Source organism: Sparus aurata, chromosome 18, assembly GCF_900880675.1.
Source record: "Sparus aurata chromosome 18, fSpaAur1.1, whole genome shotgun sequence".
In the NCBI taxonomy this organism is placed as follows: Eukaryota; Metazoa; Chordata; class Actinopteri; order Spariformes; family Sparidae; genus Sparus; species Sparus aurata.
Genome location: NC_044204.1, coordinates 355,704 through 371,599, shown reverse-complemented (window position 1 = coordinate 371,599; position 15,896 = coordinate 355,704). Strand labels below are relative to the sequence as shown.

The following is a 15,896-nucleotide window of genomic DNA, read 5'->3' as shown; positions in this document are numbered from 1 at the left end:
GAAACCCCTATATCATGGAAAGAAGCGATTATATCGGTTATACCTAAGGGAAAAAAAGACAAATTAGACTGCGCAGATTACAGACCTATTAGTGTGCTTAATTTGGACTATAAATTATTTACTTCAATTATTACTAAGAGACTTGAGAAAATCTTACCCCGTATAATCAATATGGATCAAACAGGTTTTGTTCTTGCACGTCAGACACATGACAATATTAGAAGATCTTTACAAATTATCAGACATATAAGTCAAAACAAAATACAGGCCATTTTAGTTAGTTTAGATGCCGAAAAGGCTTTTGATTCGGTTAGATGGAAATTCCTATACAGTGCTATGGAGAAATTTGGTTTTGACCAGGTAATTATTAATACATTAAAAGCCCTTTATGATAAACCATCTGCTAAGCTAAAAATCAACGGGGAGCTTACGGACTCATTTCTGCTGGAGAGATCAACAAGACAGGGCTGTCCCCTAAGTCCAATCTTATTCGCAATTTTTATCGAGCCATTGGCACAATGGATTAGACAGAACAACAAGATCACGGGTATAAACATGGCAGCAGGAGAACAAAAGCTGGCCCTCTTCGCGGATGACGTGCTTGTTAGCCTTTCAAATCCAATAGAATCTCTGCCAGCGTTGATGTCTATTTTAGATGAGTACGTGTCATACTCAGGGTATAAACTAAATACGAAAAAACCCCAGGTCCTTAGTTTTCATTTCGATCCCCCTCAATGTCTCCGCTCCATTTACCATCTAGACTGGGACAAGAGTTCTATAAAATACTTGGAAATTCTCCTTCCCCTAGACATATCAAAAATTGAAGAAATTAACTATGGCCCACTCAAAAAAGAAATTATAGCAGATATCAACAGATGGAACTTAATTCCCTATCTAAATATCAGTTCTCGTATAGATTCGGTTAAAATGAACATTTTACCAAGACTTTTATATTTGTTTCACTCAATACCAATTGGGAAACCAGAATTATATTTTCGAGAGTGGGATAAAATTCTTTCCAGATTTATATGGGCGGGGAAGAAACCAAGAATAAAATATAAAACCCTACAACTACCAAAAGAGAAAGGTGGTTTCGCCCTCCCCTGTTTGACAAATTATTATAAGGCAGCTCAAATTAGGCCATTAGTGGGATGGTGTACACCAAATTATAGATCAAAATGGAAAGAAATAGAAATGGCAATGGGAAAGGGACCACCAGTTAATAACTTAGTTGGAGATCCTTCATTAATTAATCTCTTCCCAGACCCCCAAAACCCATGGATATCTGGCTCTTTGACAACATGGGGTGAAATTATAAAAAAATATAATTTGAAGAGAGGAGCCGAAATGTTTAAATGGTTTGCATATGATCCAGATTTTGTGCCAAATAACTATGACACAAGGTTTAAAAACTGGACGGAAAATGGACTTACGGCCTACTGCACACTCTTTGATCAGGATAAGGTTTTGAGCTTTCAGGACTTAAAAGAAAAAATTGGTCTGCACAATCAAGATCACTTTAGATATTTACAAATTAGGGATTTTACGAGCAAGAAATTCCCAAGGGATGTTATTACAGGGAGGGATGAAATTCTTATCATTTTTCAAAGAGCCTACAAGAATGTCACCCTCCAAAAGATAATATCCAAACTATATTCCGCTCTTCAAAATCTTAAAAGTGATCATACTTTGGACATTAAGGAAAGGTGGGAAGCAGAGGGAGGCCTCACAGTCTCTCAAGAAGATTGGGACAGGATCTGCAGACAACAGTGGTCAGTGACAAGCTCCCCCTCCTGGAGGGAATTCAGTTGGAAAAATGTGACTCGATTCTTTCGTACTCCTGCACAAATGACCAACTACTCAAATCAGACTGCCTGTTTGAGGTCATGTGGGAATACCTCAGCAAACCATTTTCATGTATTCTGGAACTGTCCCTCTGTGACTCCATTTTGGAGAGAGATCATTGGAGTCCTGGAGGCTGTTTTTAAAAGGAGAATGTTTTTAAATTTCAAAGTCATGTACCTGTGTGATCTGGATGGCTTTGATCCTCCAAAGGGAGACTAGTGTTGCTAGTGGGTTGTAAAAAGGCCCTGACCCGAAAGTGGTTTAAAAAAGACAAACCAACAATTAATGAATGGATTGATACCATTTATAACATATATGTTATGGAGAGAATTACATTCAAACTCAAAAACCAAGCTGATATTTTTGAAGAGAACTGGTTGAAATGGCTCAACTACGTGTCAACTGTAAGACCTGATTTCATATAGATCACAAAGACAAGGCCAAACTCTTGATTAAGAAATGTTTTGCTCCATATCATCAAGAAACATCCTTTTATGTATGATGTGCTTCACTTAATGAACAAATCCTCCCCATGTCATGTTATGTTTTGTTAAGTTGTGTGTTGTTGTGCCCAGTTGGCACATACGTGTATAAGAAAACCAATAAAAAGTAAATAAAAAAAAAAAGAAATTGACTGAGGCTCAGTGAGGGACTGAGGCTCAGCGAGGGACTGAGGCTCAGCGAGGGACTGAGGCTCAGCGAGGGACAGTGAGGGACTGAGGCTCAGTGAGGGACTGAGGCTCAGCGAGGGACTGAGGCTCAGCGAGGGACAGTGAGGGACTGAGGCTCAGTGAGGGACTGAGGCTTGGACATCAACTGCTGTGAGATGTCCACATGTTTTGGTCAAAGTCCTCTGATATTGATTATCTGCCGTTTCTTTGATGATGTGATTATGTATCAGCTGTTGATACTGAACTGATTGTCATGAGCTACTACGTGAGCTATCAAATAAGGTCCTGATTAAAAATGATGAATCTGATCAGATTTAGTTATTGATTATCAGTAAACTGTGATATGTTTTATTTGAAATCTTCCTGTTTTTGTATAAAGAATGAACCACAGACACAATTATGATATCATTAGTTACACCGCACACAGGAAGTGACACGCAGACAAAGATGGCTGCCTCCTGCTCTGCTGTCTGCAGCTGTGACATCAGAACTTCCTATTGTCACCAGGTTCGCTGCAGTCATGCCTGTGTGATGAAACCAGCAAAGGTCAGCTCAGCTATTGGCTGCCTGTTGTGATGCGCTCATGATGAAACATAGCATCAGTTTTGTTTAGCTGATCACTCTACTGACAGCATGAGGAACTCTGTGTGTGTGTGAGCGTGTGTGTGCCACTTGAGTTTGTGTGTGTGTGTGCGTGAGTGTGTATGTGTGATAGGGCTGAACGATATATCGTTATCTTATCTATATCTAGATATGAACAATCAAGATATTCATATCGAAAAAGCAACGATATAAACGATATAGATTACCCCACTCGCCCTGCATGTACAGCTCTGGCAGTCACAACAAACATCCTTTTTACGATTGCCCTTGAATGCACCGCTAAGGCCAGCCAACCACAACGCTTATTTTATGCTTGCTGTGGATTGACAGCTGAAGCCAACCAATGACAAACATACGAGGGCGGGAGTGAGGCAGACGGAGACTGAGACGCACACACAACTTGGCGACTTTCTAGCTAGTTTATCGACTTTTCAGACCCTCTTAGCGACTTTATTTCTGAAAAGCGACTAGCAACAAATTTAGCGATTTATTCAGATCATCAGGGGAAAGGCGAGAAATATATGATATTGTAGTTCTCCTGCTGCTCAGAGTCATCAGTCTGCGGCTCCCCTGCAGCAGCGCCGGCTCTCTGTCCTCTCACACGGCTGCAGGCGGCAGGTGTGTGTATGTGGGGGGGCTGGCTGGGGCAGCAGGAGCGGACGCTGCGGCCGCTCGCTCTGTGGATTTGAGACCGTATAGCTGCCGTCTACTCTGTTTTGATCCGTTAATTCTCTGACTTCTTAGTCTTTCTAAATAACCTGAAGCTGCTGAGTCTCGATCTTCACTCTCACTCTTTCTCTCCAGATTAGGATGTCATCGTTCATCTTGTAAAAATGCACATAGTTCGTTTGATCTTCTCCCTCCCTTTACTGTTGTTACTTCAAATATATTTGTCTCTGTAGTGAGTTTGTAATTATTTGGTAAAGATTTCTCTATCAACCATTTGTATATGGCTTAAAATAATCTCTTTATTTTACAGAAAAATGCTTGGTTTTCACCAAACCCGTAGTCATATCGTATCGTATCGATATCGAGATATCTGGCATGAATATCGAGATATGAAATTTTGTCCATATCGTTCAGCCCTAATGTGTGAGCGTGTGAGCCATGCACAATGCTGATCAGACAATTGCTGTGTCTCAACCGTTGCTAAATGGGACGGTCTATCCATCTGAGCATATTCTGGTTGCGTCACCAGATGTTCCCGCCCCTACCCTTACGTCACGATTTCTGCCGCCCAGGCCCGCAAAAGTGAAGATCTATGCCATGTGATGTCGCCATTTTCTTTCTTTATTTCTTCTTTTTGGGCGCACAAAGAATCTTGGGGTATGGGAGGCCGCGAAGGATAGTAGCAGTGCATCCTCCAAAATGAGGTTTAAAAAAAGGCCACATTTATGGGCTGCATGTGGGGGAGCCTTAGAATTGGGACAGCCTTCGCGTGGCATTGTGATGTGATTGGCCTTCAAATGCGGCCTCCGAAGGATGCAGACCCTGAATTGTGACAAAGCAAATGGTGACACTTAATTCAGGGTGTCTTCAAGTTCACTTCCTGTCATGAGGGGACAAAACAGTGTGTTTTCTGAAAGTGCTGACAGTGACACCACGTCGGAAGAGATTTCCCCTGAAACAGTGCCATCTGTCAGGCTCTGCACTTCCTGTTTCCTGTACACACACACACACACACACACACACACACACACACACACACAGTCATGTGAAAGTTTAAAGAATCTGAATTGTGTCTCTTGTCTTCCTGTTGTTGTTAACAGACCAGTGTGAGAGTGATGACAGGAAATATTAGCTCCATGCTTTCAAAATAAAAGCCCTGTTAATGAATGATGGTGTCTTTCTAGCAGTGAATCAAACAAATTATGAAACTATGTAAACACGCCTTTCAACACCTCACCTGTGTGTGTGTGTGTGTGTGTGTGTGTGTGTGTGTGTGTGTGTGTGTGTGTGCGCGTGTACAGGTTACCATACAATCAGTACTTTGGAGGTGTGTCCTCGATGAGTAAAGAACAATATCTGAAGATCAATGGCTTCCCAAACAACTACTGGGGCTGGGGAGGAGAAGACGACGACATCTATAACAGGTCCTCATACACACACACACACACACACACACACAGTCAGGGTCATGTGACAGTTTAAAGAATCAAAATTGTGCCTCTTGTCTTCCTGTTGTTGAAATGTGAGAAACTAACTGCAGGTCAGGTGACACATGTTTCAGAAGCCTCACAGGCCTCCATTTAAACAGACCAGTGCAAGAATGATAATAGGAAATATTAGCTCCACGTTAGCTACATGTTAGGGTTCATCTCTCTGATTCAGCTTTCAGTGATTCAAACACACAGAGATTTTTGATGCATCATGCTCAGTTTTCACTGCACATGGCTGCTTCCTAATCATTTAACACACTCCGTCAGGTAAATCTGAACCTTTTCATTCAGAAAGTCCTCCAGTAATCAGATGTTCTCAGCACCTGTGTCTGTGTGACCTCCTCAGTACATTAACATTACAGAAACGAACACATCCTCTATGTGTGAAAGGACACACAATGAATGTGCCACATATCACACACTTCTCTGAGCTGGATGGTGAAGTCGATCAAGACTCCTGATCGGCTGCAGATGTTAGCTTCAGGTGAACATGGCTAACAGGGTCAGTGAATGTTGTGAGTCAAAAGGTAGACGCGCGCTCAATTTGCTCCCACTACCGCCCTTTTGATTACCTTTTTAAACCTCGGATTTTTCAGTATATTTTGTCTCAGACTGTTTGCATCAGGTTTTTAGAGCTGCACTGATTACTAAACAATGTCAAAGTCTAAAGGAAAAACCGCTGAAAAGGACAAGGAAACTTCGCCAGCCGCTAGCATAACTTTGTCCGAGATTAGCTTGTTACTGGAGGAGCACAGGGCGGCTCTGGCGGCTGATTTCAAGTCATCCTTCGACTTGCTGACATCCACGCTGGATAGCATCCACTCCACTGTGACGGACCACGAACAGCGGGTCAGCTCTCTGGAGGTTAACGACACCGAGGTTGACCAGCGGCTTCAACAACTTGAGACTGCTTGCGCCGCTTTGCAGGTAGACAAGGAGGCGCGCACAGTCAAAGTGGCGGACCTGGAGGGGCGCAGCAGGCACCAAAATATCCGCATCATCGGCCTGCCTGAATCGATCGAGGGCCCTCGCCCATCCGCTTTCTTCTCCCAGTTCCTCGTTGATGTCCTCGGCACGGAGACCCTCACTTTACCCCCTGAGCTGGACCGGGCGCACCGGAGCCTCGCACCCAAACCTGCGCCGGGAGGCAGACCACGGCCCGTCATCCTGCGCTTCCACCGCTTCCAAATTAAAGACTTGGTGATCCGCGAAGCTCGCAGACGAGGTGAGCTGACCTACAAAGGCCATAAGTTCCGCTTCTACGATGACTACAGTCCCGACGTGCTGAAGCAGCGCGCCGAGTATAAGACCTCCATGGCCGAACTGTACCAGCGCGGCTACAAGCCGGCTCTCCTTTACCCAGCCAAGCTGCGCATCACCATGCCTGACGGGGAGAAGATCTGGCTCCTCTCTTCTTCAGCGGCGGTCAAGTTTGTCCAGGGTTTACACAAAGATCCGTAAGCAAGTGATCTGGCATATTTTCCCATTGTTGTTTTCTCCTCTTGTTATTTTTTTCAGTGCAGTCTGTAGTTTCGTGACGGGTTATTGCGCCTCGTCTCGATCTGTAGACTGTGTTTTCTGCCCCTGACACTCGTCATATAGGCTGACTGATCCCATCCGTTTAACATTATACCAAGATATGTGGCCTTGCCTTCTGGTTCATTGTTGTACTTTTAAAGTATTCATTTTATGAATTAGTTGTATCGAGTATTTTGCATAATATATAGGTGTATATATATATATGTATATATATATATATATATATATATATATATATATATATATATATATATATATATATATATATATATATATATATGGACGATTTATTGTGTATATATTTATATTATATAATATGTTTTTCTTCATCTCTTCACTCTATGTATTATTATTTTTCTATTTGTTTCTCACATCTGTCGAGCCTGACTAACTGGAGGGGGTGGACATTATCACTGTATATATTTTGGAACAGATTGACCGCAGAGTTATGACCGCCATAAGCTCATGTTCAGCTGGCCATTACATTGGCTGTGCCTTAATGTGTGACTGTTATGATTGTTATGTTTTTTTGCTCGAGGTATTTAAAAAGGTTTAACTTTGTTCTTAAAGTTTACTAACGTTATGTTGTGGGAATCGAGCGTTAGGTTTAAGGAAGTATTTAGATATGCTGATCTATGTATCAGAGAGTTGTGGGTTGCTGTCCTCTGCAGCAACTTCACTGGGGTTTGGGCTAAGGGGAGGGGATGGGTGGGGGGAGGCTTGTATGTTTGATGTTCTTTCTGTTAGGCTTCCTTGTCTTGTCATCTGATCCATGTTTTGTGTTTTTTTTTGTTTATCTTTTGTCTGTTTGTTACCTGTGTGCTGCTCCTGCAGCTTGGCATGCTTGGCCCAGCCAGGCACCCTCTTTCATCATGCTGCTGACTTGTGGGTGGGGGGCGCCAGTCATGGGGGGAGAGATGTACTGGCACAACATCCACCCAGGCCCCCTAATATCACTGTATGTTAAGTTCTAACTCCTTGACAACACCTAGGGGTGCTTTAAGATTTATTAGTTGGAATGTTAAGGGGCTGAACTCTCCTGTAAAGCGTAACACAGTGCTTAACCATCTAAAACAGCTAAACACTAAAATTGCCTTTCTACAGGAAACTCATCTCAAGCCATCAGATCACCTTAAGCTCCGTAGGGGGTGGGTAGGCCAGCTCTACCACTCCTCCTTCTCAAGTAAGGCTCGTGGTGTTGCAATTCTTGTCCACAAATCAGTCCCGCTTTCTGTGTCCAAGGTCATATCAGACCCCAATGGGCGCTTTGTTATAATTTCAGGGAAAATTTGTGGCAATAATCTGACTTTGGCAAATGTGTATGGTCCAAATTGGGACATGAGGATTTTTTCAAAACCTTTTTTTTCTCCCTCCCTGATTTACATTCCTGCCAGCTCATCCTCGGTGGTGACTTTAACTGTTGTCTTGATCCCTCACTTGACCGCTCGTCTAACAAGCCGTGTGCCCAATCTAAATCGTCCAAAGTCATTCAGCTGTTCATGGAGCATACGCAGTCTCAGAAGTGTGGCGATTTTTCAATCCTAGTGCCAAGCAGTTCTCTTTTTTCTCCCCTGTCCATGGTACTTTCTCCCGAATAGATTTTTTTCTAATTGACAGCAAATTACTCTCCTCTGTCAGCTCATGCTCCTACAGCCCTATAGTAATCTCAGACCATGCAGTGGTCACAGTTGACATGTCGCGTTCTCCCTGGCGCTTTAATGCGCTACTTCTTCGCGATTCCAATTTTGTTAATACTATCAACAGTCACATTGACCTCTTTATTTCTACTAATGTTGATTCGGCTGTGTCTGCGGCAACAATCTAGGAGGCATGCAAAGCCTATTTAAGGGGAGAAGTAATATCCTACTCTGCTTACCATAGAAGGATTGCTGCTGAAAATGGTATGCGTCTCTCCAGTGCTATATCAGAACTGCAAGCAAAATGTATAGACTCACCTGACGCGAATCTTTTTAAGTACTGCTCATGAAAAAAGCAGAATTTAATATTCTGGCCTCTACTGAGGCAACAAAAACTCTATTAAAAACACGGCATAATTACTATGAATTCGGAGATAAACCAAGTCGACTACTAGCTCACCAAATCCGCCAATCTTCTTTGTCAATGCACATTACCAAAATTAATACTACCAGTGGAACAACTATTAATCCTCAAACCATTAATGACCAATTCAGGGACTTTTATAGTTCTTTATATACTTCTGAGTGCTCGTCTGATGAGGCACAATTTGAAAACTTTTTTGGGTCCTTAAACATCCCCTCCATTGACCCTGAAACATCTTCTGGCCTGGATGAACCTTTTACGGTGGGCGAACTTAAAAGAGCTTTGCTGTCCATGCAGAGTGGGAAATGTCCAGGCCCCGATGGCATTCCAGCTGAATTTATAAAAACATTTGCTGATAAGCTGTCTCCAGTTCTGCTAAACATGTTTAATGAATCTCTACAGTCTGGCATCCTCCCTCCCACACTATGCCAGGCCACTATTTCTCTTATTTTAAAAAAGAATAAGGATCCCCTTTTTTGCAACAATTTTTGCCCTATCTCTCTGCTCTGCGCAGATGTCAAGTTATTGGCTAAGATGCTGGCAAAACGTTTAGAGTCTGTTCTGGCTACTATAGTTTCCACAGACCAAACAGGGTTTATTAAGGATAGACACTCTTTTCACAATGTCAGACGGCTATTTGATATAATATACTCACCCTCATCCTCGGATTCTCCAGAATTAGTAATCTCAATGGATGCTGAGAAGGCATTTGACCGTGTCGAATGGCCCTATCTGTTCCAAGCACTGAGACACTTTGGATTTGGCAACACATTTATTTCTTGGATAAAGCTTATATATACATCCCCCCTAGCCTGTGTCAATGACTACTCTGTTTATTTCCCCCTCAATCGTGGAACTCGGCAGGGCTGTCCACTTTCCCCGTTACTGTTCGCCATCGCCATTGAACCTCTGGCAGTGGCTCTCAGGTCCAGTCAGGCCCCGGGCATCTGGAGGGGAGGAGTTGAGCACAAACTTTCATTGTATGCGGATGACCTCTTACAGTTCATCTCTGACCCAGACAGATCTGTCCCCCTTGTGTTGGCCATGCTGAAGGAATTTGGGCAAATTTCTGGTTACAAACTAAATCTTCAGAAAAGTAAGCTTATGCCCATTAATACTGCAGCTGCAGCCTATCCCCTTTCGGACTTGCCATTTAAGACGTCCTTAAGTAATTTCAAATATTTAGGCATCTGGGTAACCAGAAACTACTCTGATTTGTTTAAATGTAATTTCTCCCCTCTGCTTGCTCGACTGACTCAAGACTTCCACCGTTGGTCTCTCACACCTTTATCTCTTGCTTGCAGGATAAACTGTATTAAAATGAATGTTCTTCCCAAATTCCTCTATCTCTTTCAATCTATACCCCTCTTTATTCCAAAAATTTTTTTCCATTCACTCGACAGCTTGATCTCGCAGTTCATATGGAACAAAAAACCTCCCAGAATTCGGAAAGACACTCTACAAAAACCCAAAGAAATGGGTGGACTAGCACTACCGAACTTTTTGTGCTATTACTGGGCCGCTAATATTCAATCTATACTGCACTGGTATCACATTAACAATCAGCCTCCACCGTGGCTGCAAATTGAGGTTGCCTCAAGTGGCTCCTCCTCTCTAACGTCCCTTTTGTGCCTCCCCCTGACATTATCACCATTATCTTATTCCAATAATATTGTAGTAAAAAACTGTCTCAAGATCTGGACTCAATTGAAACGCCATTTGGGGTTACAGTCAGTTTCTCTTTTATCCCCTGTGCATTCTAACCCTCTGTTTACTCCCTCTATTAATGATCAGGCTTTCGCAGCCTGGAGGGATCTTGGGGTTGTGTCTGTCAAAGATCTTTACATTGAGGGAATATTTGCATCCTTTGACCAACTAGTGGGCGTATTCAAATTGCAGAGATCCCACTTCTTCAGATATTTACAAGTCAGAGACTTTGCCCGCAATCGCTCCCCTGGCTTCCCTGCTATTCCTCCCTCTACTCTGATTGACACTATTTTAAATATTAACCCCTACCTCAAAGGTACCATCTCAGAGCTATACAACACTCTCCTTACACACCAATCCTCGTCCTCTGATAAACTGCGCACTATTTGGTCCGAGGATCTTAATATAGAGATAGAGCCTGAGGTCTGGCAGTCCGCTCTGAAATGGGTCCATGCATCATCTATTTGTGCCCGGCATGGGGTTTTGCAGTGCAAAGTAATTCATAGAGTCCACTGGTCTAAAAGCAAACTAGCTCGCATTTATCCAGGCACCGATCCGAATTGCGATAAGTGTCACTTAGGGCCAGCTAACCTCAGTCACATGTTTTGGACCTGTCCCGCTCTCTCTCGGTTCTGGAAGTCTGTATTTGACTCACTCTCGGCCATCACGTCTACCAAAGTCCTCCAGTCACCATTGGTAGGCCTGTTCGGTGTCCTGCCTGCTACCAACTCACTGCCATCCTACTTCACCGAACTGGTGGCTTTTCTCACATTATTAGCAAGGCGTGTGATTCTGATGCACTGGAAGAACCCGTCTCCCCCTTCCCACACCCATTGGATAAGGGATACCTTATCCTTTATGAAATTAGAGAAAATCAAACACTCCCTCCGTGGCTCCAATGAAAAATTTTTAAAGATTTGGCAACCTTTTCAAGAGCATGTCCAGTCTCTGCAGCTGGTTGCTCCCCCCACTGACGAAACAGCCCCCTGAACGGCACCTTCTTGTAGCTCCTGGCTGGGTTGCGATCTCTCACTGTACTAGCAGCACACAGTTTGTCTCGTTTGTTAGTGTCTTTTAAGTGTCGTTCTTTTTTTTTTTATTTATTTATTTATTTTTGTCTTGGTGTCTTTGTCTGGTTTTGTTTTCTTTTTTTCCCATTGGTATTATGCGTTTGCAGGTTTGTGATTCTGTGTGGGTATTGACAGACTTTATCCTCTTGTTTTAAGTGTAACACCACTTTCTGCTATTAGGGCTTACCTCACCCCATTCAATTGACTGTTGTATCTAACCCACTCAGATGTAAATGGGGATCTGTGTCTGTTCTTTTTTGTTGAAAACTCAATAAATAAATCATATTTAAAAAAAAAAGTTACACACTGTGTATTTTCATAGTACTCTGTGTTTCTGATCACTCACTCTGATCTTTGCCTCACTGACACATCTAACACGAGTAACGTTAGCATGATGACGGCCCACAACAGAGTACAGTCCTGCATGTTAGCACTTCCTGACCCCTTGACACAAAGTCTGAGTGTGTTTTCAGTAAAATGTGTGAAATAAGGTGTGTGGCTACCACAAGCTGAACATATTTAAACGTTTTGTTCTCCAACATAAAATCCATCATTAATGTCCCACAGTTTAATTATAAAGCTCTTTGTGTGTTAAAAAAACAGTTAACGGTTGCTAACAAGTGTCTAAATGAGACTACAGAGGTTGTTGGGAACATTAAACGTCCTCACAGCAAACACGGAGAGTCATCCACTCACTAGTGTGTCTTTACAGACCCACTTAAGTTACAAACTGTTCTAACTCTGACTTTACAACTTGTACATTGATCAGTTTATTGAAACCTGTATAGCCAATGTATAGTAAGACGCACAATTCATAGCCTAACATTAGCTTTTTACTGCTACACATTTAAGCTTCAAACATCACAGGGTGGTATTCTTCTATAAAGATTATCTAGATGAACAGAACCTGGAAGGATCAGAACCTTGTGTTTTACACACAGATTATTTTCTGTTATAATCCAGATTCCAGTTCAATAATCCCTCAGAGGAACCAGAGAGAAGCTAACTTCAGTTAGCTACAGAAACATGTCTTCACTACAGCTCTGTTAAAAGCCAGAGAGCAACAACTTTATTGTCCAGCCAATGATGGCCAATCTACATCAGCTGCAATCTCGCACATGCACACGCACACACACTACCTTCTCCACCTTTAACACTTTCGATTGACTTCATGAGGAAAAAATTAATCAGCTCAGACGCTCTGCTCTTCATACACATGCAACAGTAACATGCCAACATTGATCGATGGGTCATTGATCAGTGAGTCACAAAGGTGTGTAAACTTCTCGATTCTAAAATGCATCACGATGTGGACGTGGAAGATTCTGCATTGATGCAGAGGCGGATCATAATGAGAGTCTGCATGTTGATTGTTCGGCCTCAGTTGGACAATAAAGTTTGAACTGTGGACGGACATGAAGCTAACATAACTGATGTTGGAGGGATGTCTGTATTTTTTAAACGGACATCTCGGGGCACTCAGATTTTATTAACTTGCTGTGACACACAAACTGAATGAGACTTCGGTCTCACAACAATCACTAATCACAACATCTGCAGCCACAAATCAGCTAATCACCCGAGATCTGAGAAGGTGCTGTCAACCAGCTGTGAGGTGTGCAGCAGAGTCAACAGATGTTTTATCTTAAAGTTGCCATGTGAAAACTATATTGTTGCAGATTGCAGCATATGTGTCAGACGCTGCAGGTGGATCAGTGTTTTGTTCATGTATTGTAATGATGCAGTTTGTATTTTGTAGACTTCTTTCGTCTGGTAATTTCTAAATAAATGGGGCTTTAAAGAAGAACAGTCACCGTGTCCAGTGATGTAGATCACTGACACCATCCAGAACCATTCTGCATTGAATCATTGACAGATGGATCTCAGTGAAATTGTGAGGCCAGTGGAGCTTCACAACTCTAGTTGAGTCACTGATCAGTGACTTTTGATGACATGGCTATTTGTGGCCGTTGACCTCAGTCCTGTTGTCTGTCTTCAGGCTTGTGTCTAAAGGGATGTCCATCTCCAGACCGACGGGCGAGACGGGGAAATGTCGGATGATTCGACACGACAGAGACAAACAGAACGAGCCCAACCCTCAGAGGTCAGCACGTCACCAACACTGTTTATTGATTATTAATCTACTGATTATAGATTAACAGAATTTGTACAGACTGAGGATCCTTAAGTATTTTTCCTATGATGCAACAGGCTCTGAGGTACAGTCAATCAATCAATTGATCAGATGCCACCAGAAAACCTGCCCTTTAGTTTGAGACCCTGCTGGTCCAGACTTGGACCTAACTGAGCTAACTAACCGAAATGAGCGAATTGAACGAACAGCTGATTGATGACCTGATTGATGTTTGTTTTGTCTCAGGTTCGACCGTATTGCTCACACCAGAGAGACGATGCACAAAGACGGGATTAACTCTCTGACCTATCAGGTGGTGAAGCTGGAGAAGTTAGACCTGTTCACTAAGATCACAGTGGACGTGGGGAAACCCTGATTACGCCAGCTGACAGGAAGTGATCCAGTAAAACCAACCATGCCTTTGACGCTTGAATCTGATGGTTTGGGTTGGCTTGGCCGGCTCAGACGTGCTGGACTCAAACAGCTGTTGGGCTGTTTCTCTTCTTCTTGTTTTTGCACAAACAGACAGACTTGATGTATGTGTGTTTTCTCTCTGGACTCGACTTTGATTGGACGCTGACTGTAACCGATCATCTGCCTCCGTCTGTCAGTCAGACGCTGCTGTTGCGACACATCCTGCACGAGACAATGTTCTGAAAATCAGTCAGAGACCATTGACGTTGCTGGGTCACATGATGCGGGCTTTACTGGTTGGGGGTTTTATGGGTAATAAACAGGGCGGGGCTAGATCTGGTCTGATCCAAATCTTGGTTCTGCTCAGTTATCCACTTTCTATTGATCTGGTTCTTAATGGATCTGAACTCTTGGTCCAGTCAGACGACCAAACAGGATGATCAATTAGATTATTGATCTGTGCTGTGATCACCGGAGGAACCAGATTCACTTCAGAACCAGATCCAAACACCAGCCGTGTGTAAGTGTGTGTGAGAGAGTGTGTCCCAAAGTTAATTTTAATCAAATGATTTATTTAAAAACTGATCAGCTTTCAACCAAAACAGAACCACAAATCAATGCAATGTATTGATATGTGTCCTCATCATATGATCAGAGCCGCTGGAACCAAAGAGTAATTTAACCTGAACATCTGTTTATTGATCCAAAATATCAATCCTGTATCACGCGATTGTGTATGTTCTCTGATGCTGTTTTCTGTCTTGAATGTTAAATCTTTATTAGTCGTTGACAGTCTGTCACTTGAATGAATCACCGTTGATGTGCCTTAATGAGTCCAGTGTAAATGTTTAACTGCTGGAAGAACCACTCTGTAAATGTGATGATGATAAACAAAAGTGAAGAGCTGACCTGCAGTCTGTATGTCTGATGCTTCAGTGTGTGCAGGTGAGCTCACCTGTCCTCCTGCTCATGAGTTCAAACTATAACAGTTGTCTTGTCCTGTCCACTGCTGCAGCTCTGAGACGCTCTAACATCACAAACCCCAGCAGCTTCAGATCATTCCAGACAAGTGTGGAACACAAAATATGCTTTTAATTTAGACGCCTGTTAGCAACCGCTAACTGTTCTTAAACACACTTTATAATTAAACTGTGGGACATTTAATGATGGATTTTATGTCATTTTCTCAGGTTTCAGTTTCTAAAATGACAGATGTTTTTCTGCTTACATACTTACATGAACTGCAGTCATCAATATGAGCAGATTAATTGTGACGTGACCTTTTCATCTTGTTTATGACCTTTTCTGACCCAGTTGGCTCCATGTTGGTGTTGGTGACGTGTTGATGAGACGTTGTAGTTCACTGCACTTTAACACAAAACTACATCAGGTTTGACTTTAATTACAACAAACTGGCAAACATCATGTGTGACTCATGACACAGTTCAGAGAGGATCAATAATTTCATTCACATACAGTGTTGATGAAATAAGGTCCATGATGTCATTGGAAGGGGCGGGACTTCAGCTCTCAGCACCTTAATTACCTTCCGCTTTACTTTGGTCTTTAATGTTAGATTAACAATTAATAATGATAATCTCATAACAGCAGTTCTTGATTGAATTCATATCAATGTATTTTCTCTATGTGACCATCCGGCCTCCGTACTGCTGCACCAGACTGAGTCACACTT

The 15,896-nt window shown here is 42.6% G+C and overlaps 1 protein-coding gene across 1 annotated transcript in view; it reads left to right on the top strand.

Annotated features, from left to right (window-relative positions):
- Positions 1–15,367, top strand: part of b4galt1l (DP-Gal:betaGlcNAc beta 1,4- galactosyltransferase, polypeptide 1, like) — a 60,238-nt gene extending 44,871 nt beyond the window's left edge. Inside the window, exons 4-6 of the mRNA XM_030396664.1 lie at positions 5,090–5,212; positions 13,655–13,759; positions 14,036–15,367. Coding sequence (XP_030252524.1) covers positions 5,090–5,212; positions 13,655–13,759; positions 14,036–14,165 — 358 coding nt within the window. The 3' untranslated portion in view covers positions 14,166–15,367. The remainder of the gene's footprint in view (positions 1–5,089; positions 5,213–13,654; positions 13,760–14,035) is intronic.
- Positions 15,368–15,896: the final 529 nt, after the last annotated feature.